The following is a 25,756-nucleotide window of genomic DNA, read 5'->3' on the forward strand; positions in this document are numbered from 1 at the left end:
GCTCTCCTTGATGATCCGATAAATGGTTGATTTAGTTGCAATCTTACTGGCAGCAATATCCTTGCCTGTGAAGCCCTTTTTGTGCAAAGCAATGAGGACGGCACATGTTTCCTTGCAGGTAACCATGGTTGACAGAGGAAGAACAATGATTCCAAGCACCACCCTCCTTTTGAAGCTTCCAGTCTGTTATTCGAACTCAATCAGCATAACAGAGTAATCTCCAGCCTTGTCCTCGTCAGCACTCACACCTGTGTTAACGAGGGAATCACTGACATGATGTCAGCTGGTCCTTTTGTGGCAGGGCTGAAATGCAGTGTAAATGTTTTTTGGGGGATTCAGTTCATTTTCATGGCAAAGAGGGACTTTGCAATTAATTGCAATTCATCTGATCACTCTTCATAACATTCTGGAGTATATGCAAATTGCCATCATACAAACTGAGGCGGCAGACTTAATATTTGTGTCATTCTCAAAAGTTTTGGCTACGACTGCACATATCTACCTCAATTACCTCACACATCGACTCAGTACTGGTACCCATTATATATAGCCAAGTTATCGTTATTCATTGTGCATCTTTTGTTACTTGTTTTACTTTTCTATTATTTCTCTATTTTCTTTCTCTCTGCATTGTTAGGAAGGGTCTGTAAGTAAGCATTTCACTGTTAGTCCACACCGGTTGTTTACGAAGCATGTGACAAATACAATGTCATTTGATCCTACACCAGGCCGGCAGCCAGGAGGACAGGACACGGTCTATCATTCAACACACCTTGGATCTCTTCTAAAGTAAAATCTTGTAAATCAAAGTATTTCTTTGCAGCTACCACCACATCTATTTTTTGTGATTTCCGGGGTACAGTTGACAACCATGGCTATTGTAAGGGTAAAATTAGAATTAGCATTACTTTAAGGTTTAAATAAATGATAGGTGTGTACAATCCTGTTACTCTGATTGTGAAAGTTGCTGTTTTCATATAACTCTGTACCTAATTCACCACGGCTGTGCACATCTCATGTTCTTACTCCCACCCTCTGTACTCTGAAACTTGTATGAACGAAGTCTCTCCTTATCCTCTATTCTAAGAACAAACCGTTCTTAGTACACGCAGGAGAACACAGAGGACTCCGAATATTTGGCCACCTCATCCAGTAGATATCTGTTAGTTCGACACATTGAGACAGTTGTGGTGGATTAAGGAAATGTTACAAGGTTGGGCTATACAGTGGGGAGAACAAGTATTTGATATACTGCCGATTTTGCCGGTTTTCCTACTTACAAAGCATGTAGAGGTGTGTAATTTTGATCATAGGTACACTATGATAAAACTGTGAGAGACGGAATCTAAAACAAAAATCCAGAAAATCACATGGTATGATTTAAGTAATTCATTTGCATTTTATTGCATGACATAAGTATTTGATACATCAGAAAAGCAGAACTTAATAAATTAACCCTGATCCCCGATTCCTACCCATGCTAGATTACAGACATAATTTATAGGGTACTCTCGTGCGGCTAGATGTGCTTTACCATTCGGCCATCAGATTTGCCACCAATGCTCCTTAAATGACACATCACTGCACTCTATACTTCTCTGTAAACTAGTCATCTCTATACACCCATCGCAAGACCCACTGGTTGATGCTTATTTATAAAAACCCTCTTAGGCCTCACTCCCCCCTATCTGAGATATCTACAGCAGCCCTCATCCTCCACATTCAACACCCGTTCTGCCAGTTACATTCTGTTAAAGGTCCCCATTGCACACACATCCATGGGTTGCTCGTCTTTTCAGTTCGCTGCAGCTAGCGACTGGAACGAGCCGTAACAAGCACTCAAACTGTTTATCTCAGTCTCTTCATTCAAAGACTCAATCATGGACACTCTTACTAACAGTTGTGGCTGCTTTGCATGATGTCTTGTTCTCTCTACCTTCTTGTCCTTTTTGCTATTGTCTGTGCCCAATTCATGTTTGTACTATGTTGTGCTGCTACCATGTTGTTGTCATGTGTTACTACCATGCTGTGTTGTCATATGAAGCTGCCTTGCTATGTTGTTGTCTTAGGTCTCTCTTTATGTAGTGTTGTGTTGTCTCTTGTCATGATGTGTGTTTTGTACTATTTTTATATTTATTATAATTTAAAAAATCCCAGCCCTGTTCTTGCAGGAGGCCTTTGCCTTCTGGTAGGCCTTCATTGTAAATAAGAATGTGTTTTTAACTGACACGCCAAGTTAAATAAATGTTCAATAAAAATACAAAAATTGATCATTTGACAGAGATAAGGTTAAAACATTACATGATTGTCTATACAGGGTCTGGGAAATAGTCTCACAAAAATATTGGCGTATGTCCACTTTGGGTAAAAGTAAGGGGAACTGATTTACCCCCTAACCAATAAAACTATAAATACATGGGATGCCCTCCGTCCTGGTAATACATTTTGAAACAAAACATATGCCCTGTTAAATTGAACCATTGAAATGTTGAACATGTATAGATTTGGTTTTAAACTTAAGGTTATAATTTATGGTAGTCCCGATTGAGTTTTTGTTGATATTCTAAAGGTTTGCGTTCTTAACCAAATCGTGAGTATGCAAAATGGAAAGTGTCTGATTTCTTATCTACGCCACCTCAGGCGCCAAACATATTATGGACAGAGAGCGCCATCTACAGGGGACTGGTGGATAGTGCCAGGCATGTTATAGTGAAGTTATAATGATAAAGAATCTCGTCTCGAGAGCTACTTTAGAAAGTTTATATTTCCCCCTCTGAAATTGGCCGATGTAGTTTAACATGTAATACTCCGAATTTATAATCTTAAAATAATATACATTTAATGAGTCTGAAGCAAATAGTGAATATCCAACGGAGATTGGTTATTTTATATACAGTAAATGTTGGAGTGGATTAAAACACAAATGATTAAAGAGTGGAGGGAGGACAGTGACCTCCCTTAAAACATAAATTATCATGTTTGTTTTGTCTATATTTTAAAACTTTTTCTTCACCTGGTAAAGTAATGTTAGACAGATAGATTGTAGAGGGAAACAAGTATTTGAATGGAAGAGAAATGTACAGGGTGATAGTGATTGAGAGGGCTTCTGAGTTAAAGTAAACAGATACGTAGACTAGGGAAAGTAACAAAGAAAGTGGGAAAGAAAGGAAATGGGAAGTTAACTAGAAAGTAAAATGGAAAATAAGAATTCAAATGTTTAATTGCTTGGACAGATTAAGATTTAACATTTTTATTTTCTCCGTCAGGAGAGGATGGGGTGTCCCTATCTCTCCCTTTACAATTGTTCCATTATTGCAATAATTAAACAATATCAAATAAAGATTGATTGTTTGAAGAAATGACAAGTCTCTCTCACTTGACTAGAATTTTCACGACACTATGTAGACTAAGAAGCCAATCTTACTGAAGCACCTTATTCCTGTCACTCTCTATTGGTCTCGTCCTACTCACAGGTAGCATCTTAGGATCCCTTGCCCTGGATCCATCTTCCTCTTATACTCTCTTCACTGCTGCAGCATACGACACCTTCTGTACTACTCTGACCCTTGCAACTTTGACCTACCTTCATCAAAACTCAGCAGGATAGACAGTCTTCTCTGTTTCACAACGCTCTCCACTGTGCTTGCGTTGCACCAAACGGCGGGTTTCAGAACCTAACGCCACCCCAGTTAGCGCTCCTTTCAAAGAAGCCCTGCTCCCGAGAGCCAAGCAAGTCACAGGTCTTTTCACGAGTCCACTTTTGAGTTCCTTTCACAGATTCAACAGTCCCCAACCCCTTCTCCACCCAACCTGACACCACGTATGGATCAGCCAAAAGGAAAAGATCTCACTCGCACTGGGCCAGAATCATTGGGGCGAGGCTCGAACTCTGCGGTCTTCACCACACCTGCCACCGCAGGTCACCCTCACGCTCGTCACATTCAATTTCTGAGCTACCAGGGTATTTTTTTTGTTTTTGTACTTGACGCCAATCTTCCACACCATACCGCTTCCCTAAAGCCCTTTCCTTCTTCCTCGCTGTCAATATCCACATCTCCACAATCTTTCCGCTCCTCCATACGCTGTAGTAGCAAACTGTTCAAATGGTTACTGTAACCATGTCGCATCAACTCAAAATGCTCTTCACCTCAGTCACGTCAATCGTCAGTTAGCCTAGTAAATGAATGCATACGTCATCATCTACCGCACTGGAGGCCAATTTACAAAAACAATATCCTCATCACTGGCTTTTTCAAATACAGGTGTCCCCATTTTATTTGTAGTGCAAAATACTAGAATAGACTGGACTACAAACTTGTCCTTCACCTTATTTTTTTATATAACCCTTTATGCACCGATTAAAAAGGTATACAAAGAAACAGCCAGATATAAAAATAAAAACACAAAGCCGTTCACACCATGCATGCTAGAGTTACAAAACAAAGTGTTGAGTCCTTCATTGAGGAGGGTGTTTTGCCTGACACTTCCGCAAATGGTTACAGTGTCTTAGTACAAGGCATAGAGATGGGTTGCATGGTAGGTCTGGCCGGGCCGGCCAGGTAGGTCCGTCCAGCCTGATAGCTAAGTATCTAGTACCAGTCGGCCAGCTGGTCCATTCCGGGTGACCAGTCCTATCTATCCGGCTGGACCTTATTTTGTAACAGTTGGCCGGACAGATTGGATTAGATGGTCCACATGGCCGGACTTAGCTATCTGGCTGACCGGACATAGCTATCTAGTCGGCCTGCCTATCTGGTTCTATCGACAAATAAAATATCCTTATCATGCTTCCACCACCTACTAACGTTGTTCAAGATGTACTCAACATGTTGAACATCTCATTCTAAAATCATGGGCATTTATATAGAGTTGGTCCCCCCCTTTGCAGCTATAACAGCCTCCACTCTTCTGGGAAGGCTTTCCACTAGATGAAACATTGCTGCAGGGACTTGCTTCTATTCAGCCACAAGAGCCTTAGTGAGGTTGGGCACTGATGTTGGGCGATAAGGCCTGGCTCACAGTCGGCATACCAATTCATCCCACATGTAATCTAGTCTTCGTCATTATGACAAAAATATCAAAGTCGCATTTGTCAGTTGAATAATAATTTAGTGTAGTTATTTTCAAAATGATGCAAATAGTGGTTTAGTCAACTAAATGTCCTTTTATTTTAGTCACATCACATTTGTATTGCCTCATTAACTTATAGTAAACATAAATCACTTACTTCCATGTGCACATACATAGCCTTGTCCTACCAACATATATTTCTGCTGTTGGGAAGAGAGTAGGATGTTATGCAGAAAAATGACAAACATAAGAATACATAACAAATTCAGCCTACATAGATACTGCACATTACATTTAAAAAACTGAAACATGCTTGACAGTAGCAAAATCACCAGTGTTACAGGATTTGGTTTTTCCATTTTATATTTAAAGTATTTAGCAAGTGGGGCTCACCGATTGGTGTCACCTTGTTAGTCAGTCTGTATTACACCTGTGCTGGTTGGTCATCTCATTAGAAGGAAGGTGTTTCACCTGTGCTGGCCTAGGGGCTATTTAAGAGTGGCTGGCCCAGCATTCCAGTTGTCTTGCGAGACCTCCCTATTTGATTTGATTTCTAGACAAACAATCCTTTATCTGATCTTCCCTGATTTCGTTGTGCTTCACCTTTTTCGGCCAGTTTGGATTAGTCGGCCCAACAGGTAGGTAGGTCTGGCCGACTGGTCCTACCTATCTGGCCGGCAGGACCTACGCTATAAAAACTCAGCAAAAAAAGAAGCGTCCCTTTTTCAAGACCCTGTCTTTCAAAGATAATTAGTAAAAATCCAAGTAACTTCACTGATCTTCATTGTAAAGGGTTTAAACACTGTTTCCAATGCTTGTTCAATGAACCATAAACAATTCATGAACATGCACCTGTGGAACGGTCGTTAAGACACTAACAGCTTACAGACGGTTGGCAATTAAGGTCACAGTTACGAAAACTTAGGACACTAAAGAGGCCTTTCTACTGACTGAAAAACACCAAAAGAAAGATGCCCAGGGTCCCTGTTCGTCTGCGTGAATGTGCCATAGGCATGCTGCAAGGAGGCATGCAGATGTGGCCAGGACAATAAATTGCAATGTCCGTACTGTGAGACGCCTAAGACAGTGCTACAGGGAGCCAGGACAGCAGATAGTCCTCGCAGTGACAGACCACGTGTAACAACACCTGCACAGGATTGGTACATCCGAACATCACACCTGCGGGACAGGTACAGGATGGAAACAACTGCCCGAATTACACCAGGAATGCACAATCCCTCCATCAGTGCTCAGACTGTCCGCAATAGGCTGAGAGAGGCTGGACTGAGGGCTTGTAGAGCTGTTGTAAGGCAGGTCCTCACCAGACATCACCGGCAACGTCGCCCATGGGCACAAACCCACCGTCGCTGGACCAGACAAGACTGGCAAAAAGTGCTCTTCACCAGCGAGTAATGGTTTTGTCTCACCAGGGGTGGTGTTCAGATAAGTGTTTATCGTCGAAGGAATGAGCGTTATACCGAGGCATGTACTCTGGAGCTGGATCGATTTGGAGGTGGAGAGCCCGTCATGGTCTGGGGCGGTGTGTCACAGCATCATCGGACTGAGCTTGTTGTCATTGCAGGCAATCTCAACGCTGTGTGTTACAGGGAAGACATCCTCCTCCCTCATGTGGTACCCTTCCTGCAGGTTCATCCTGACATGACCCTCCAGCATGACAATGCCACCAGCCATACTGCTCGTTCTGTGCGTGATTTCCTGCAAGATAGGAATATCAGTGTTCTACCATGTCCAGCGAAGAGCCCGGATCTCAATCCCATTGAGTACGTCTGGGACCTGTTGGATCGAAGGGTGAGGGCTAGGGCCATTCCCCCCAGAAATGTCCGGGAGCAGATGTGCAGGTGCCTTGGTGGAATAGTGGAGTAACATCTCACAGCAAGCACTGGCAAATCTGGTACAGTCCATGAGGAGGAGATGCACTGCAGTACTTAATGCAGCTGGTGGCCACACTAGATACTGACAGTTACTTTTGATTTTGACCCCCCCCCCCCCCCCTTTGTTCAGGGACACATTCAATTTCTGTCCGTCACATGTCTATGTAACTTGTTCAGTTTATTTCTGTTGTTGATACTTATGTTAATACAAATATTTACACATTAAGTTTGCTGGAAATAAACGCAGTTGACAGAGAGGAGATTTCTTTTTTTTGCTGAGTTTATACACAAAAGTATGTGGACACTCCTTCAAATTAGTGGCTCCGGCTATTTAAGCCACACCCGTTGCTGACGGGTTTATAAATCCGAGCACATAGCCATGAAATCTCCATAGACAAACATTGGCAGTAGAATGGCCTAACGGAAGTGCTCAGGGACTTTCAACATGGCACCATCGTAGGATGCCACCTTTCCAACAAGTCTAAGATCACCATGCACAATGCCAAGCGTCAGATGGAGTGGTGTAAAGGTTAGGGCCATTGGACTCTGGAGCAGTGAAAACACATTCTCTGGAGTGATGAATCAAACGTCACCATCTGGCAGTCCGACAGCCCGAATCTGGGTTTTGCAGATACCAGGAGAACGCTACCTGCCCCACTTCATAGTGAATAATGGTCTGGGGCTGTTTTTCCTGGTTCGGGCTAGACCCCTTGGTTCCAGTGAAGGGACATCTTAATACTACAGCATACAAATTACATTCTAGAAGATCCTGTGCGTCCAAGTTTGTCGAAGGCCCTTTCCTGTTTCAGCATGACAAAGCCCCTGGGCACAAAGTGAGGTCCATACAGAAATGGTTTGTTGAGATCAGTGTGGAAGAACCTGGCTGGCCTGCACAATCTGACCTCAACCCCATCAAACACCTTTGGGATTAATTGGAATGCAGACTGCGAGCCAGGCCTAATCGGCCAACATCAGTACCCAACCTCACTAATGCTCGTGGCTGAATGGAAGCCAGTTCATGCAGCAATGTTACAACATCTAGTGAAAAGGCTTCCTAGAAGAGTGGAGGCTGTATAGCAAAAGGGGGGACCAAGTTCATATTAATGCCCATGATTTTGGAATGAGATGTTTGATGAGCAGGTGTCCACAGTTTTGGTCATGTAGTGTATATTGCCAGTGCCAACATTTCATACTGCAAATGTTGGTACTGGCCTTATATCATGTCTAAAAGACACTGTCCATTTACAATATATTTAAGCAGTGATTTACCATCATCAAAATGACAGGCTGAAAATGACAGGCTGAAATCAACACCAACAAACGAGGGAGAGGAATCTCTAGCACTGTTAGGCCGTCCCGAGTTCAACGGGTCGGCGTTTCAGCAATGTAACAGCATGTCCAATTAGTGATGGTAAATGCCCATTGCGATATGTCCATTTGAAATATACAGTATATTGCCAGTTTCAACATGTTATACTGCAATTGGACAGTGTCCATAGGGATTTACCATCACGAAATGGACAGACTGAAATGACCACCTAAGAGTGAGGGAGAGGCAACAGTGTTTGACTCATACTATATATTGTTAATGGACATGTGTGAAGTTGCTGGATATTGGGCGGGAACTGGAACACGCTGTTGTACCTGTCGATCCAGAGCTTCCAAACATGCTCAATGGGTGACATGTTTGGTGAGTATGCAGGCCATGGAAGAACGGGGACATGTTCAGCTTCCAGGAATTGTCTACAGATCCTTGCAACGTGGGGCCGAGCATTATTATGCTGAAACATGAGGTGATGGCGGATGAATGGCACAACAATGGTCTCAGGATCTCGTCACGGTATCTCTGTGCATTCAAATTGCCATTGATAAAATGCAACTGTGTTCATTGTCCGTAGCTTATGCCTGCCCCTACCATAACCCCACCACAGGGCACTCTGTTCACAAAGTTGTCATCAGTAAACTGCTCACCCACACATCATCATACACATGGTCTACTGTTATGAGGCCTGTTGGACATACTGCCAAATTGTCTAAAACAACATTGGAAGAAAAATGTACATTCAATTCTCTGGTAAAAGCTCTGTAGGACATTCCTGCAGTAAGCATGCCAATTGCACGCTCCCTCAAAACTTGAGACATATATGGCATTGTGTTGTCACAAAACTGTACATTTTAGTGGCCTTTTCTTGTCCCCAGGACAAGGTGCACCTTTGTAATGATCATGCACTTTAATCAGCTTCTTGATATGCCACCCCTGTCAGGTGGATGGATTGTCTTGGCAAAGAAGAAATGTTTACTAACAGGAATGTAAACAAATTTGTGCACAACATTTGAGAGATGTACGTATTGAACATATATGGGATCTTTTATTTCAGCTGATGAAACCAACACTTTGCATGTGGCGTTTATATTTGTTCAGTAGAGTTTAAGCCCTTTAACTGCATGTCCAATTTGTGATGGTAAATGCCAATTGTAATATATTGCAAATGGACAGTGTCAAGTTATACTGCAATTGGACAGTACATTGACAGATTTCCAGTCACGACAAGGACAGGTTGAATTGCGCAGGCCCCATCTCAGTACTAGAACATAACAGTTCAGTTGGAATGTTGATTTACTACTTTGAAATTAAATGTCAGACTTCCTGATTTAATACCAAATAAACACCAAATCTACTTAAAGAGTAAAACACTAAGTGAAGTTAAATGTACACACAGTTGTGGTTTCATAGCCTGGTAAATAACATTGCACAGATAGTTACACACTTAAGAGGGTTAGGTACAAGTCATAGAGAGCAGTTTGGGTACCAAAAATAAGTTCCATGTTTAAGTGGATACTGTCAAAGTAATCAGATAGATGTAGTGTTCAACAATAGTGTTGTCCTTCACAGGTTCATCTTGAGAAAAGGATAGGTAAAAATGTACATAAATTCAGTTGTAAATAATTCTGCCATTAAAAGAGTACACATTGTCTGTTCATTAGCTAGGTAAGTTCCAGTGTCAGCGAACAGAAGCATCTATAGTTGAGTGTTTCTGCTGAGAACGAGAGAAAAGCTACATACCATTGCTACCTTGAAACCTTATTTCCCTTCAGGATTACACAGTAACAACCTCCAGTGTGGCCAGATTTCCCCACATTTCAATTAAATGTGAATCAATAACCCCACATTCACAAGCACCAGCGTTTCCTACATTCACATCAGTCTAAAGTGATGTGTGCAACCAATTATAATTCTTAAAACACCCTGTAACTCTTTAGAGGGGATAAATTAAAGTTAAAAAGAACCAAATCTAGTCCATCATTCAAATAATAAATTCCCATATTACAGCTTTAAACAAAACCTTGTTCAATAGTCTGTGTGAATACTACCAGTCAAACGGTCCTGACAGAAGAGGACACATATCTTCTAGTCTTTCTGAACTTCTACCATTAATTGTGAACACCACACAGGAATTTGATACAAAAGTCTTTAAAAGTAGATAGGTTAACAGAGGAAATTAAGCATAATCAAAAGGGAGGGAGTGCTTTTCTGTACATTATTATACAGACTAACACAACTACAAAATGCGGAGGTTCATTTAGAAAGAAAAAAAAAGTATAGAAAGCTAATCTTCCTGCTCTTCAAACAATAAAACAACTCATAACAAATGAAGAAAAATCAAGTAGATGATACAGCTTGAAAGAGTAAACACAGAGAAATAAAGAGGTCATGACTGTGTGTGCAGAGAAAATGTGTTCCTCTCATATCGAAGACGTATTATTGAGCTTTTCTAGATCAGGGGCGCCAAACCCATTTTGTCCCGGGGGCCACATTCAGTCTTCAACAACATTTCCTCGACATCAAAATTGGCAAAAAGTGATGCTCCCTGACTGTCATTTTGATGATTATTTGTGAGCTGGACAGTCAATAAACTGTATGAATGTAGGTCCATTATCATTTCTACAGTTTCAAACTTGGTTTTAATCATTGAAAAAGTATATCGAGTACACCCCCCCCCAAAAAAATATCTGGATCCGGATGACACCCCTGTTCTAGCGCTTCACCAGTCTCTCTCCCCAAGTACATTTAAAAGTGTCAGAGACACAGCACTAGCCAGAATCTCCAAATGACTTGGGCACAAATTAATACAAATCACACAAATTCACCATGATCTCAACCCATAGGTCTCTCTTATTAGTGTTTCCATGTCAGAGTAAGAGGATAATATCTATTTAGCCTGGCAGTGGGCTGGACAATAAGCGTGAAAATATATAGTAGTAGTAGGGGGAAGGTAAAGATCCCTGCCCTATTGACAGCAGAAATCATCCCTTTCCATCTCGGTCATCATTGTGGCCTTCCAAAGCATTGATTCTCATAATGTCCTAATCTAAACCTTAAGAAAACATCAAATACATTATAGCTAAAAAGAGGGCTTGAAAGAAATGAAGGGACGGAATGACAAACATTGTCTAATAATTCCATGACAAAGGATTAGTCACTCAGCTTCTTTCTAGCCACTTCATTTTCCTTCATTCCAGCTCTCATTTAGACCCAAGACTCATCTTTGTTCAAAAGTTCTGGCAGCTTTGAAAGCACTTGAAGGTGCATTAAGTAGCTCTGCATCACAGACACTCCAGAAAATCATGTAATAGAGATGCCCAGCAGGAGGCAGCAGCAATCTTCACAAAACACCAAGAGGAGAAGGCATCAGAGCAGTGAGAGTGGGAGTACGGAAGAAGTGAACACTAAGATATAGACAATGTTTTGCCTCATTTTCACATCCTCCCCCAGAGTTGATATGTCTTATCTGGGCTGGTGGCGGGCTGCGAGGCCTCTCCTGGCGTGGGTGGACTGCCTCTGCTGGGCCAAGAAGGACTGGGCCTGGTTGGATGGACCCGACCTCTCTCCCACCACCTTCTGATGCAGGGCCATACCCTGGGGAGGGAGAGAGAGAAAGCAAGCCATAACAGGTAAATGTCTTACTAACATAAAAACCAAGACCATTATACAAGTCATTGCACAGCATTGTAGCACCTATCATGCCAACTGCTTTAAAACCTGTTAGGGAGGCTGCGAATTTTCGCAGCTTTTTGTTAAAAATTGCGCAAAATTTCAACGTCCTGCTACTCATGCAAGGAATATAGTAAATGCATATGATTAGTATGTGTGGATAGAAAACACTCTGAAGTCTCTAAAACTGGTTAAATCATGTCTGTGGCTATAACAGAACGTGTTTAGGAGGCAAAATCGCAAGGAAAACTGTTCACCAAAAACACAAAAAAAATATCCATCCGCCAGTCTCTGTATTGTCTATGGCAAGGGAAAATAGATAGAGCCCCGTTTACAATGCCTACAGCTTCCACACGATGTCGCCAGTACTGGCAATTCAGTTGTAGTTTATCCTTGGTGGGATGAGGAATAGGCACTTCCGGTCTTGGGGTCCACCGAAGGAAGTTATGAAAGGGAGAATATGGATGATGATTTCAAGACTTGCTGCTATCGAATACAGATCGCCCCGTGATCAATTTGATCGATTATTAACGTTTATTAATACCTAAAGTTGGTTTACAAAGGTAGTTTGAAGTGTTTTGTCAAAGTTTATAGGCAACTTTTTTTATTTTAAAAAACGCCGTTGCGTTTTGGAAAGGTGCTTTTTCCTGGATCAGACGGGTTTCATAAATGGACATTTTGGGTATACATGGACGGATTTAATCGAAAAAAAGACCCAATTGTGATGTTTATGGGACATATAGGAGTGCCAACAAAGAAGCTCGTCAAAGGTAATGAATGTTTTATATTTTATTTCTGCGTTTTGTGTAGCGCCGGCTACGCTAATTATTTCTGTTTTACGCCCCCTTTGGGTATTTCGGGGGTTGCATGCTATCAGATAATAGCTTCTCATGCTTTCGCCGAAAAGCATTTTACAAATCTGACATTTTGGCTAGATTCACAACGAGTGTAGCTTTAATTGAGTACCCTGCATATGTGTTTTAATGAAAGTTTGAGTTGTATCGAGTACTATTAGTTGGCGCTCTGAAATTTCCGCTGATTTGGTCCCTGTACAGGGACAGCAGCCGTAAAAGGCTAATACTATGTAGATTAGGCAGATACGGAGAGGTTTACTTACTCACCATGTTGTACCAGGCACTGATGATGAGTTTCTCCTCCTGGTCATGTCTGGACCTGCTCTTCTCACAGTCATGCTGCACACAGGAGTTGTTCATGCATATGGAGGGTCAGAAATGCACTACTCATCTGCATCTCGTCAGTCAATGTAGAGTGGCTCTTACCTCCAGGTGCTGGATCTTCCGGTCTCTCTCAGTCAACTGGTTCTTGAGGGCCTGAACATCAGGAGACACAGTCAGAGGCGGCTGCTTGGGGTCCAGAGTCTTGATCACCTTCACAATGAACACAAACACACATATACTTGGTGCGGAAATTCTCAACTATGTCACAATGTGCATGACAATCTTTGACGATATCTGCAACTCAGATTTAAGACAGCGGCCAAGCACCGTGGTGCTGTACTGATGAGTTTAGTGTCAGGCAGTGTTGACTGACCGTCCTGGCCTTCTCCACATAGCGCTTGTAGCGTTGCTCCATCAGCTTCATATCCTCATCCTTCTTCTTCAGGATCTCCTGCAGCTCATCGATCTTCTTTGCCACTGACAGGAGGGAGGTTGAAGAGGAAATATTAACGGCATTTTCACAGCTTGAAAGTGCTCTTAGATTGATACTATTTGATAGCACTGCTCCCAAGGGCAGGAAATAAGAGACTACTTACTGTTGCCGTCCGCTTTTGGCTCCAGGTCATCAATGACCTCTCTCTTCTTCTGCAGGTCTGAGTGGGCCTCATGGAGCTTCTCCCTGGGACGAGGACAGAGGAAAAGCATGGAGGAGCCGGACGTGCAAGAATCTACAGAGTGGTAATAATACTCCCTTCACAGGTGCAGTGTGCAAGCATCAGTGATAATAGTACTCACAGGTGCTCCTCAAGCTTCTTCTTCAGCAGGGAGGACTGAACAGGGAGGAAGAAAGTCAGTCAACACTCAAACTACAGAGAAACAGACTTCTGTCAGACAGAGACACAAATAATAAGCATAATACACAACTGAAGTAGTCAAAGTCAAATCAGAGCCCAGGCAGGGATGGGCTGTACTTACGATGGCCTGATTGGCCGAATGTCGGTCGGTGGGGGCAGGCGGAGAGACAGAAGGGTAGGCGTTAATGGTGAATCAACACAGCAAACAAGGGTTAAAGTTCCCACACAAAATCTCAGAGAGCAGTCACAGGCAGGCAGTCAACAGAGGGGAGAGAAGGATACAGTCTACAACAGTCCTCAAGGACTATATTGAGGTCTAGATCTCTTTTTCCAATTATAATGACTACAAAATAAATTATTAAAAACAAAAAAAACATATTTGAACTAAGATGGTCAACCGATTAAGAGAGATTGGTCCTTTCATTCCTGATTCCTATACATTTTCAGTATACTGTCGTCTTTGATTGGAGAAGACTGGGTCCACTCAGTGATTGGTATGGACAAGGTAACAGGAGTAACAGGATGTTTAGAGGAGGAGGAGAGGGGTAAATGAGGAGGGTCTGTCTCTCCACTCACATCCTCAGCCTTGCTGCCCTGCTGCTGTAGAGCCTTCTGGAGATCCTCCACCTGGAACCGCAGCTCAGAGATCTGCTGCTGGTTCAACCTGGAAGGAGGAGAGACAGAACAAATAAGAAAAGCAGGAGGGAGAGAAGGGGAAAGGAAGAGAAAATGAGGAAATTCGATTAAGCTGGTTTTGATGAGTGAGTGGGAGAGGCTGGCGATGCATACAATGTCACATCAGCCGCTGCATTAGTCCACTCTAGAGGTGTCCCGCCCACCCACTCCCCTCTGTGTGTTGTGGTTAATTAGGGGAAGACGGAGCTACTTCAGCCATACTCCACAGCTCGGGATGCTCTCATCCTGCTGCTGAAGACGGCTGCCTGCCTCCCACACTCTGGATCTATCGTCACACACACGATCCACTCAGAAAAACCGCCCACCCACACACACACACGCGCTGTACGGACAGCCGGGGGACAATCTGGCTCATTGCTGTCCATCCTCTGCTCCGGCCCACACAACAACTCAACACACAGACCAGAGTGAGCTGACATTTAGCTAGATCGCTCCTCCGTTTAGCCAAATGTGAAACTCAAAACAGAAACTCTGGCAATATATACTGTGACTAATATCGTCACGGACTGACCTTGATACATACAATCAAATCACAATGTGCATAACTAAAAACGCTTTATTTTACTTTTGTGGATGAGATGCAGTGGTATTCGTATAGAACGTATCTTTTATTTTACGCATGCCTACATACACACACACACCTGTTTTGTGTCTCCAGGGTGTTCTGGCTGCGTTGAGACTCCTCCAGCTGTCCCTGTACCACCACCAGTCTCTGTCTGTAGCTCTCCTCCTGGACACACAGCATCTTGTTCTCACTCTGCAGACGCACCACCGTCTCCCTGTGGAAGCAGAAGGGATGAGATCAAAGAGATAAGGCAGGGAAGTGGGGCAGAGAGGCAAAGGTCTGTACACTACACACCAACAGAAGTATTCAACTCCACTTCAGCCAATTTAACAGCAGTGCCATCTGACAGAGCCATTCTATTCATGGAGCCAATGGCACATTCTGGTTCTAAAAATAGTGTGGCTGAGGAATAAGACCTTTGCCATTTATCACAGCTGAACACTAGGTTTGGGCGGATCCAGATTTCCATATCGTTCCTGAAGCATACCGGTTTTACGGCATTAACGTCTGTGCACACAAAGGGCATAATTTCTGTTCAAATGCTACCAGGTGGGACTACTAGCGAATTCCCATAGCGGACGTTAGCTAAATGCTAACAAGCGTAAGCGAACATAAACTAAAAGCAAAGACAGTTCTATAACTTTATGAGCTGGGTTCTATCTCAAAAGGCTACTCACACTTAATATAGGAGGGGATTGATTGTCTCTGCTGTAACCAAGAAGCTTGATCTTGCAAGCTAGCCACCTATAGCTAGCAGGTTAGCTAGCAAACCAAATGCATAGCTGGAGAAAATGTATTTGGCATTAAGATCGTTAACGTATAGATATATTTACCTGGCAAACATTAGGAGTGAATTTCAAGTCTAACTTGATCAGCTCTTGTACTGCTCGACAGTGGACGTCACGAAACTTCAGTTTGCTCCACATGCTCTTAATAAACAAATATACCATGTGACTGGCTCAACTGAATTGTAGTTTAAAAATAAAAAAAATCTAAACACCCCGGTACCACCCAAGCCTGCAGTTGAAAATGAGCAATTTAATTCTGACACCACTGTATGTCTATTGATAGGTCAGATAGGTGTTATCTAACAGATGAAGCTTTCACTCAGTCTCACATACTTGAACTCTGTGGGCATCATCTCAGAGGCCAGGTTTCCCACTGTGCCAGAGTCCTCACATAATCCACCTGAAGGGGAGAGAGAGAGAGCCAAGATGTCAGGGGAAAATATATCACATTTGTTTTGACAGTAGTCTTATCAACTGCCACAAAAGGTCAAACAACCCCCCTCTACCGTCATTTAGAAAAACAAAGGCTGAAGGTTCAGGATGTTAGCTGTGTCCATTGGACTCACCTGGTTGATTGAGGCCCTTCTGTTGGACCTGTGCACACCTGAGCTCATCATTGGTTTCCCGTAGTGTGTCTCGCTCTGAGATCAAACGCTGGAAAACACATTGGGATAACGTAGGGGTTAGACTGCACTCAATCTGATCCTACTAGAAGTGTTCAAAGTGACTGCCTCAGAATTTCAGAGATTTTAAATCCACATCCACTTTGACATCATGCCCTTTTAAGTAATACATCTTAGTCTGGAAAGGAGTCGTCCCCGGCCATCCTCTCTCACCTCTTTCTCCTTAAGCAGGGCGTCATACTTGTCCTGAAGGTTCTTGTACTCAAACTGCCACTTCTCAGCCTTCAGTGCCTCTGACGAATGCTTGGTGTGAAGCTCATGGACCTGACAGCAGGGAGGCAAACACATTCAGGGTCTGAAGAGAGTGCATACCATCATGTGTCATACACACATCCATCTCCACACCTTTGTTAACCCTCCCCCATTCTCTAGCCCTCTCTGCCCACCTGTCTCTTGTAGGTGTCCAGCTGGGTGCGGACTGAGTTGGCCCTGCGTAGCTCCTCCTCCAGCTCACATGTGCGCTGCATGTAGACAGTGTTGCGCTCCTCCAGCAGACGCACCTGTCTGCGCAGGTCCCCCAGGTCCTCCAGCTTGCGCTTGTACGTCTCTACCAGCGCCTCCAGCCGGCTCACCCGGTCAGACGAATGCCTGTAGGAGGGGAGAGGGTGAGATGGGGAAGCCATTTTGAGGATGGGACAGGAAAGGAGAGAAGGATAGGAGGCCACAGACTGCTGAGAGGCTGCTCTCCCCCTGGGCTCACCGGAGGATGTCCATCTCATCTTTGAGAGACTGGGCCTCCTGGGCAAGGCTGGTCAGTTCATCGTTACGGTGAGTGAGGTCCAAAACATCACGCTCCAGAATCTCCCCTCGCACACGCATGTCATCTTGGCTGTTCTCTAGTCTGTGTCACAAACAGGGGGCAAACAGAAAATGCTAAATTAATTGTATCAAAAGAGTAGAATGCATTTAGTTTGGAAGTTTGTGTTGAGGATATGACTGTGACCTGTAATTCTCCTCCTGTAGCTGCTCCATCTGGCTCTGCAGCAGCAGCAGCTTCTTGCCAGTGATGGTGGTAGAAGCATCCTGTGGGTCACTGAGGCTGAGCTTCTCCCTCAGGGACTGTGTCTCCACCTGCAGGGACGACTTCTCCTCCAGGACAGCTGCCAACTGAGGACCAAACACACACACAGACATAGTCAGGGGTGGAGAGGCAGAGAGAGAACCAGACAAAGTTGCATGTTACAAAGGCTAGAGAGGGAGGAGACCTAGAGACAAATGAACAAACAGTCACACATTGAGTCATAGAAAGTGCTGAGCACAGAAAAAGGACACACTTCAAAATGCAGAACACCGCCAAAAAACCCACATATTTACTCATGAAAATGCGGAACAGAAAAAAGACACTCCACAAATGCTGAAGAAAAAAAGAGCCACACTCACATATCCAGCAATAGACACTGTATTGCACTTGCAAACACTTGCAAAACATGCAATGTTTTTCCATGAGGGTTGGTGGTAACTTCACATGCACAAACATCAACGCAGTTAGTCAGCTGGTCTGCTATGTTCTCAGTCGGGTGGGCCACTTTCTCAATGGAGCAGTTGTTAGCATTACCCCTCAAGGAGGGAAATAGAAAACCAGATGTCTGAGTCAGTCAGACTAACAGTTACAAAGTGGGGAGTTTGGAGAGTGGGCTCAGAAAGGGATGTTAATTAAGGATTCAAGCTAGTGAGGCTTGATGAAAGATGAACTATCCTTGGGGTTATCATGGACAAGAATGTTGGTTGGTGGTTTAGGGTACGTCCACCCTGAATATGTTTGTGGGTTAGGCAAGCAGGCATGCCAATATAAAAAGGGGGCGTCTATTACTTACCTGTTGGACATCTTTCCAGTTTGAGCACAGCAAAACTCTACACTGAACTTTAAGGACAAATGGCTTGCTTTAGCATCATACCATGGAGAAAGTAAAGAACTACATAAACTACTGAGAATTTCTTAATGTGTTTAATGTTAACATATTAAGAAATATGCTGAATACATAAGTGGCAATTGCCTTCTAATCCTAAATACTATACAATGTCATTATTGGGGATCAATGACCTAAGTCTTTGTACCCAATGACATTGCCTAATCAGAGGCAGCATTAACAGCACAGTTAGCACTGTTTCATAGAGACTAAGAGGATTCTAGTACCCAAAAGCCCATTTTAGCATGTGTAGCGCCATTGAGAACTTTCACCATTCTGAAGTAGTCAACTGGGTGTGGCTTCCTATTGGTTAAGAAAGGATCACATAATTCCATCCAGGACATCAGGAAGGATCAGCCAATTAATTATTTGTGAGCAACAATTCCATAACTGCAGGTTATGTTTGTTAATGCTGCCTCATGGCTTTATACCTGTTCAAACAACACACTCCAGGTGGCAGTATGCACCCTTTCAGTTTGTTTACCAACTCAGAAGTAGTCGAAGAAAATGGACTACTTCAAAATCAGCGGAGGCTGGTGGGAGGAGCTATAGGAGGACAGGCTCATTGTAATGGCTGGAATGGAATGGCATCAATAATATGGTAACCACGTTTGACTCCGTTCCTTTAATTACATAACAGCCATTACAATGAGCCCATCATCATATAGCTCCTCCCACCAGCCTCCACTGTTCAAAATAGAGATGGCTTCAATGGTGCTGCCTGTGCACTCACAGAAGCCATAATGGGACAGATACAGAAAACAAAAAGTCCCATCACTCTCTATGCACCGTTTACACAACAAACCATCAGGGGGAATCAGTCAGACTGGACAACAATCCTCAGCTAAGCGAATAAATAGGGTCACTTCACTCATGGCAAAGAGCTGCAGATACACACTCAACATGCTAACTAACAAACAGTCCTCTCTGCCCACCTGGTGCTCCAGGTCCCGACAGCGCTGGCCCAGATCCTCCTTCGCCTCCACCTCCTCACTGAGAAAATAATACTTCCTGGACTGCAGACACGGAGAGAGGCACAAGGGAGGTTATAGACAACACAGTGGGAGGTAAAGAACGAGAGAGAGAGAGCGAGAGATACCACGAAAGACAAGTAAATGAGACGGCAATTGAGGAATAGCGATAAAACCAACTTGCAGGGGAGTGAAAGTTTAATGTATTCAGAGAAGCAGAGTAAGAAGAGAGCGGGTCCCACCTGGTAGTCAAAGTCCCCGTAGGTCTCAGGACTTCCTGGAACAGTTGGCTCTTTAGCTATGAGCTACACCACAACAAAACATTAAATTGCTGGTTCAAACTCCAGAAAGACAGATCACACGGTGAAACCCATTGTCAATATAGAGGTAAGCAGGACAATAAGTGAGCTATTGCCTGTTTTAATGTATATTGCTGTTAAATACAGAAAGGTTTCAGGGAGCAAAGAATTGTGCTTGAACAGTTGTAGCCAAAAATGTTGAGAATGACACAAATATTAATTTTCAAAGTCTGCTGTCTCAGTTTGTATGATGGCAATTTGCATATACTCCAGAATGTTACGAAGAGTGATCAGATGAATTGCAATTAATTGCAAAGTCCCTCTTTGCCATGCAAATGAACTGAATCCCCAAAAAACATTTCCACTGCATTTCAGCCCTGCCACAAAAGGACCAGCTGACATCATGTCAGTGATTCCCTCGTTAACACAGGTGTGAGTGCTGACGAGGACAAGGCTGGAGATTACTCTGTTATGCTGATTGAGTTTGAATAACAGACTTGAAGCTTCAAAAGGAGGGTGGTGCTTGGAATCATTGTTCTTCCTCTGTCAACCATGGTTACCTGCAAGGAAACATGTGCCGTCCTCATTGCTTTGCACAAAAATGGCTTTACAGGCAAGGATATTGCTGCCAGTAAGATTGATTTAGGTACAAGCATTTATCGGATCATCAAGAACTTCAAGGAGAGCGGTTCAAATGTTGTGAAGAAGGCTTCAGGGTGCCCAAGAAAGTCCAGCAAGTGCCAGGACCGTCTCCTAAAGTTGATTCAGCTGCGGGATCGGGGCACCACCAGTACAGAGCTTGCTCAGGAATGGCAGCAGGCAGGTGTGAGTTAATCTGCACGCACAGTGAGGCAAAGACTTTTGGAGGATGGCCTGGTGTCAAGAAGGGCAGCAAAGAAGCCACTTCTCTCCAGGAGAAACAACAGGGACAGACTGATATTCTGCAAAAGGTACAGGGATTGGACAGCTGAGGAAATGTCATTTTCTCTGATAAATACCCTTTCCGATTGTTTGGGACATCTGGAAAAAAAGCTTGTCCGGAGAAGACAAGGTGAGCGCTACCATCAGTCCTGTGTCATGCCAACATTAAAGCATCCTGAGACCATTCATGTGTGGGGTTGCTTCTCAGCCAAGGGAGTGGGCTCACTCACAATTTTGCCTATGAACAGAGGTATGAATAAAGAATGGTACCAACACATCCTCTAAGAGCAACTTCTCCCAACCATCCGGGAACAGTTCGGTGACGAACAATGCCTTTTCCAGCATGATGGAGCACCTTGCCATAAGGCAAAAGTGATAACTAAGTGGCTCGGGGAACAAAATATCGATATTTTGTGTCCATGGCCAGGAAACTCCCCAGACCTTAATCCCATTGAGAACTTGTGGTCAATCAAGAGGCGGGTGGACAAACAAAAACCCACAAATTCTGACAAACTCCAAACATTGATTATGCAAGAATAGGCTGCCATCAGTCAGGATGTGGCCCAGAAGTGAATTGACAGCATGCCAGGGCGGATTGCAGAGGTCTTGAAAAAGAAGGGTCAACACTGCAAATATTGACTCTTTGAATCAACTTCATGTAATTGTCAATAAAAGCCTTTGACACTTATGAAATGCTTGTAGTTATACTTCAGTATTCCATAGTAACATCTGACAAAAATATCTAAAGCCACTGAAGCAGCAAACTTTGGGGAAATTCATATTTGTGTCATTCTCAAAACTTTTAGCCACGACTGTAGGTGTAATCTCACAAAAGGACAGACAGATCTACAAAGAGGATAATATCAAAAAGACTGATCACTCACCTCCTGTATGGCTGTCATGACAACATGCTGGACCGACTCCTCCAGGGTCATTATCTGCTGTATTTGCTCTATGAGAAAAAACACGGAGGAGGAGTCCACTGAATATCACATTCACATCTGACAGTCAGACACTCAAACACACTGCTTTACACACAGTGCAACAGTTTCTCCTGCATTCACATCAAACCCACTAGCTTGTTCATTTGAGGGTCACATTGTCTTTTAAAACTCTGTTTTATCATAATCTGTATACAGTACATGGTTGGGGCTTTGTAGGAACGAACCAATGAATGCTCAGTTTATCAACTCGTGATAATCAGGTCATTGATTTAATTCTGCATTTTCTCCATAGGTGACTTCCTGTTACCCAGCAGAGCCTCCTCTATCCCAGCTAGCTCACCTTGCTTTTTCTCACAGCTGACAGCACAGCCAAGCACCAACTGCACCAGCTTGCCAAGTTCAGTCACATCTCCAAACTCCCCAATCAGATTAATGTCTGGCAGGTGCAAGTCTGCTACCTGGTGGCCAAGCACCTGTTCATAGAAGGATGGAGACAATGGGGATTGTGAAAAAATATATGCATTGAGCAATGATATTTCAAATGGACTAAGACAGATGCAAACACTGAGGAACAACTGGAGGAGAATGAGCTCTTAAAAGAAATGCAGGAAACGTGCATATACCATCCATCCCTTCCTTCCGATCTTTAATGAGGAAAAGCCTTTACTCACATCATGGTAATACTCAAGCATGCTCTGAAGAATCTTCTTCAGGTTGCTGACCTGGAGGAAAATGAAATAAATCTGAGCTGGAGAACACAGGCATCTTTGCCTTGGTGAAAATACACCATCTTTAAACAGTAAGGCCAGTGGTCACTCTAGGTTGCCTAGGTGACAACCTAGAGGCACTGTGTTATATCCTTCTATCTCATACTGCACCTTGAGGCGCCAGTTGGCCTCACTCTCCTCCTTGATCCTGCCCAGCCATGCCTCATTAAACCAGGAGGGGTCTCTGTTAACGAGATGAAACACTTAACAATACATATTCTAGGGACATACAATACACAGGATCCACAGGGCAGAGTATTTCTAAACTGGAAAACGCAAACTCCCTAATGTGACACTCAATGAATGTCACAACAAGCAAGCAATCATGGGAAACTTGCTTGAGGCCAGAATTGCCATGACCCAATTCAACGAACCTTCAGATAAAAGCACTGCTTGTTTCCAGTTCGATACATTTCTATGTGTGTGTGTGTGTGTGTGAACAGAAAGGCACACAAATACTACAGCAGTTGAGGTATGAAGGTAATTTGGCTTGGACAGACAGTACCCTTAAATGGACAGGCCCTTGCACAAAATCCCACCTGGGCACAATCTGCAAGACCCAGGCCTTGAGAAATATGGACCTATTCCCTATCAAGCGTAGGAATAGAAATAAAACAGACTAACAGCCCATCCTCTAACTTTACAAAAAGGCTTTTGAATAGATGATTGAATTTGCTCTAATCAGGTTCTACTCAAAGTAGTTCAAGGCCCAGAACAAAATGTCAGTGTGCAACTGATAAGCAAATCGGTCTGTGAATTGAGAATGACTGGGATTGAATGTACTCCACAAATCTCTTACTATTGCCATTTGCTACTGTGACAGGGTAATGGGTTCTGCAAGTAAGGACCTTTTTCTGCGTTCACATGCTAGTCAGAACTAGGAAATTCGGAAATGTACAACTCGCTAACTGATTGCAGTTATACATGTGCCGCGTTCATCGAATCAGCAAGTCGGACATTTCTGAGTTTCCTAGTTCCGACTAACATGTGAACACTGCATACATCCTACGCTTAGCTGTTGTCTACTCTTGTGTTAACCCACCACCACCATTATCACCAACCTCAAAACACACAAAAAAATGTTGTGCCCTTACATCCTGTGTAGAACGTGTGCAATAGCCACTCCGCTCATCAGGTCCTCCTTGCTGGTGCATGATGGCACCTGAAATGTTTGTAGCTGGAAGGGTTGGACATGATGAATGAACAGAAAATGTGTTAGTGTGTCATTTATTATACTTCACGTCAATCAATTAGAAATCAACTGATCGAGAAGAGGAACAATGCAAATGCTACTTGCCAACACGTTGGGCAAATTGCTTGCTATTTGGGGTTTTAGGATGGGTATCTATTAAGTACTTTTTGACAACTGTTGATAAAAGAGGGCTTTATAAAATACATTTGATTGATTGTGCGGTCTAGAAGTGCTGGAAAGCCATTCTACTAATGTGCTGTACAGCTAAAGTGTTTGCTAACCACTAAATGATAGACCTCAGCTAGCTACTTAGCTGGCAATTTGTTTGTAAGAGATCATTCCACATTTCTAGCTAGTTTTAATATAGCCTAAACAACCTATATTTGGAGGGTTCATATGGCTGAGTTTTTCAACTATGTACCATCTTAATGGTACTTATCGTGGAGTTGAGAAACTTAGAGGCTAGCTAGGAGTGTGACTGGCTTGCTGGGGCTTGGCTAGACCTTCGTACTGATTGTATAAGATAGTGGCTAGCTCAGTTGCTGGCTGGAAACTTTGGAGCTTGTCCAAGACGACCATTTCTGATGTTTACAGTAGACCATCAAAACAATTTAGTTAGCTTTATTTGACAGTGACAGCTAGTTAATTATGTTATTTTTTATTTGAGCTGGTTCAAGGCACTACTAACTATAAAATGCCTAGCTACATTTAATTGTAAAAACACCTAATTTAATTTCGCTAACTGCAAGCGAGAGGTCCTTTTGGATGACGACCGGCTAGCAATACATCCCAGTTCCCTAACTTTGTAAAACTTACCCAATTTAGTAACGAATCGCATAGCTTTGCTTTATCCAGACTCATTTTGGTTTGTCTGACCGACACTCTGCAGTTAGCACACTAGCAATCGATTGGGAGACTTTCAGCTTCAAGTTTATTTTTAGCTTGCACTATCACGTCAGCAAACCATGGCCTCCTGTTAGCTAGCTTGACTTTCGCGTTTTAGCTCCATAAACCATCCGAGTGAGACTCCGTATTAAGAACATTGTCATGGCAACAGATGACCGTGTTTACGTGTTATTGTCACAGAGTTTCTAAACTTATATCCAAATGTATTGATAGTGAGTGTGTTACTACAAATATTTGTACTACTCCCCCACAGATCATAAGGCTATTTACATTGATATCAAAATATTTACCCCTGATACTAACCTTGGTAGAGCATCCTACTGGAAGCTAAATAGCTCATTATTAAATAATGATATAGTTACATTTGAGGTTAAAGATCTGCTCTCACACTTTTGGGAAAGGGCTTGTGAAGAAAAATCTTATTGCAAGAACTGGGAGCTCTTTAAATTTGAGGTGTCCAAATATCTTAGAAAATATGGTAGTAATCTTGCTAAGACCAGAAGAGCTGAGGAGGAAAAGGTGATCATTAAGATAACTTCCCTTTCTCAGAGGTCCCCATCTGACCTCTTGGGGGAGGAGAAGATGGAACTAATTGAGTTACAAAATAAACTGGATAATATATATAAATTAAAAGCAGAAGGAGCCTTTATTAGATCTAGGAAAAAATGGATTGAGGAGTGAGAACAGAATTCATCCTATTTCTTTAGACTTGAGAAATTTCACTCTAAAAATAACACTATCCATAAGATAAACATTGATGGTGTTATTACAGATGACCAAAAATTAATCGCTAAATACTGCAGCAATTTTTACAGAAAATTGTAAAGCTCTACGTACTGTCAGGAATCCACAGATATGTTTTTTAACTCACTGAATAATGTTCACTCTATCAGTGATATAGAATCTAAACAGTGTGATGAACCCATCAAAGTTGAAGAGATTATAGAGTCTATCAAACATCTAAAGAACAATAAATCACCAGGTGTTGATGGAATTACATCAGAATTTTACAAATTATTTTCTGAACAAGTAGCTCCCTTCCTATTTGAAGTATTTTTAGAGAGTATTAAAAACAATGTTCTCCCTCCTACAATGAGTCAGGGGTTAATAACACTGATACCTAAACCTAA

General features: G+C 42.9%; 1 protein-coding gene and 1 long non-coding RNA gene across 5 annotated transcripts; one reads left to right on the top strand and one right to left on the bottom strand.

Moving 5' to 3' along the window:
- Window positions 1–7,123: 7,123 nt before the first annotated feature.
- On the bottom strand, window positions 7,124–24,737 carry LOC109891947 (protein Hook homolog 2-like). Of its 4 annotated transcripts, none has more exons than XM_031827713.1 (23): window positions 24,537–24,732; window positions 23,623–23,705; window positions 22,640–22,712; window positions 22,433–22,483; window positions 22,102–22,234; window positions 21,702–21,769; window positions 19,840–19,902; window positions 19,562–19,642; window positions 17,663–17,826; window positions 17,420–17,560; window positions 17,106–17,307; window positions 16,873–16,983; window positions 16,603–16,690; window positions 16,370–16,436; window positions 15,325–15,462; window positions 14,564–14,651; window positions 14,109–14,114; window positions 13,929–13,963; window positions 13,730–13,812; window positions 13,507–13,610; window positions 13,236–13,343; window positions 13,073–13,148; window positions 7,124–11,880 (listed from the first exon to the last, which is right to left on the bottom strand). In XM_031827713.1, exons 1-23 carry the CDS (start codon window positions 24,579–24,581, stop codon window positions 11,627–11,629), a joined length of 2,262 nt encoding a protein of 753 aa, XP_031683573.1. In that variant the 5' UTR covers window positions 24,582–24,732; the 3' UTR covers window positions 7,124–11,626. The 4 variants fall into 4 exon arrangements, with proteins under 4 accessions (XP_031683573.1, XP_031683575.1, XP_031683576.1 ...); XM_031827715.1 differs by having other exon boundaries at window positions 13,077–13,148; window positions 24,537–24,731; XM_031827716.1 differs by lacking the exon at window positions 14,109–14,114 and having other exon boundaries at window positions 13,077–13,148; window positions 24,537–24,737.
- On the top strand, window positions 19,333–23,921 carry LOC116374472 (uncharacterized). The gene is made up of 2 exons (XR_004210426.1): window positions 19,333–19,693; window positions 22,054–23,921. It is a non-coding gene; the product is annotated as an uncharacterized LOC116374472 (long non-coding RNA).
- Window positions 24,738–25,756: the final 1,019 nt, after the last annotated feature.

Source organism: Oncorhynchus kisutch, linkage group LG6, assembly GCF_002021735.2.
Source record: "Oncorhynchus kisutch isolate 150728-3 linkage group LG6, Okis_V2, whole genome shotgun sequence".
Classification (NCBI taxonomy): Eukaryota; Metazoa; Chordata; class Actinopteri; order Salmoniformes; family Salmonidae; genus Oncorhynchus; species Oncorhynchus kisutch.

Bases quoted from the DNA above. Each gene is read 5' to 3' on its own strand.
- LOC109891947 (XM_031827713.1), bottom strand. From the start codon at position 24,581: ATGAGTCTGGATAAAGCAAAGCTATGCGATTCGTTACTAAATTGG. The intron at 22,484-22,639 runs GTGCAGTATGAG...ATTTTCCTCCAG, and splicing joins AGGCCAACTGGCGCCTCAAG to GTCAGCAACCTGAAGAAGAT. The intron at 17,308-17,419 runs GTGAGCCCAGGG...CCCCTCCTACAG, and splicing joins GATGAGATGGACATCCTCCG to GCATTCGTCTGACCGGGTGA.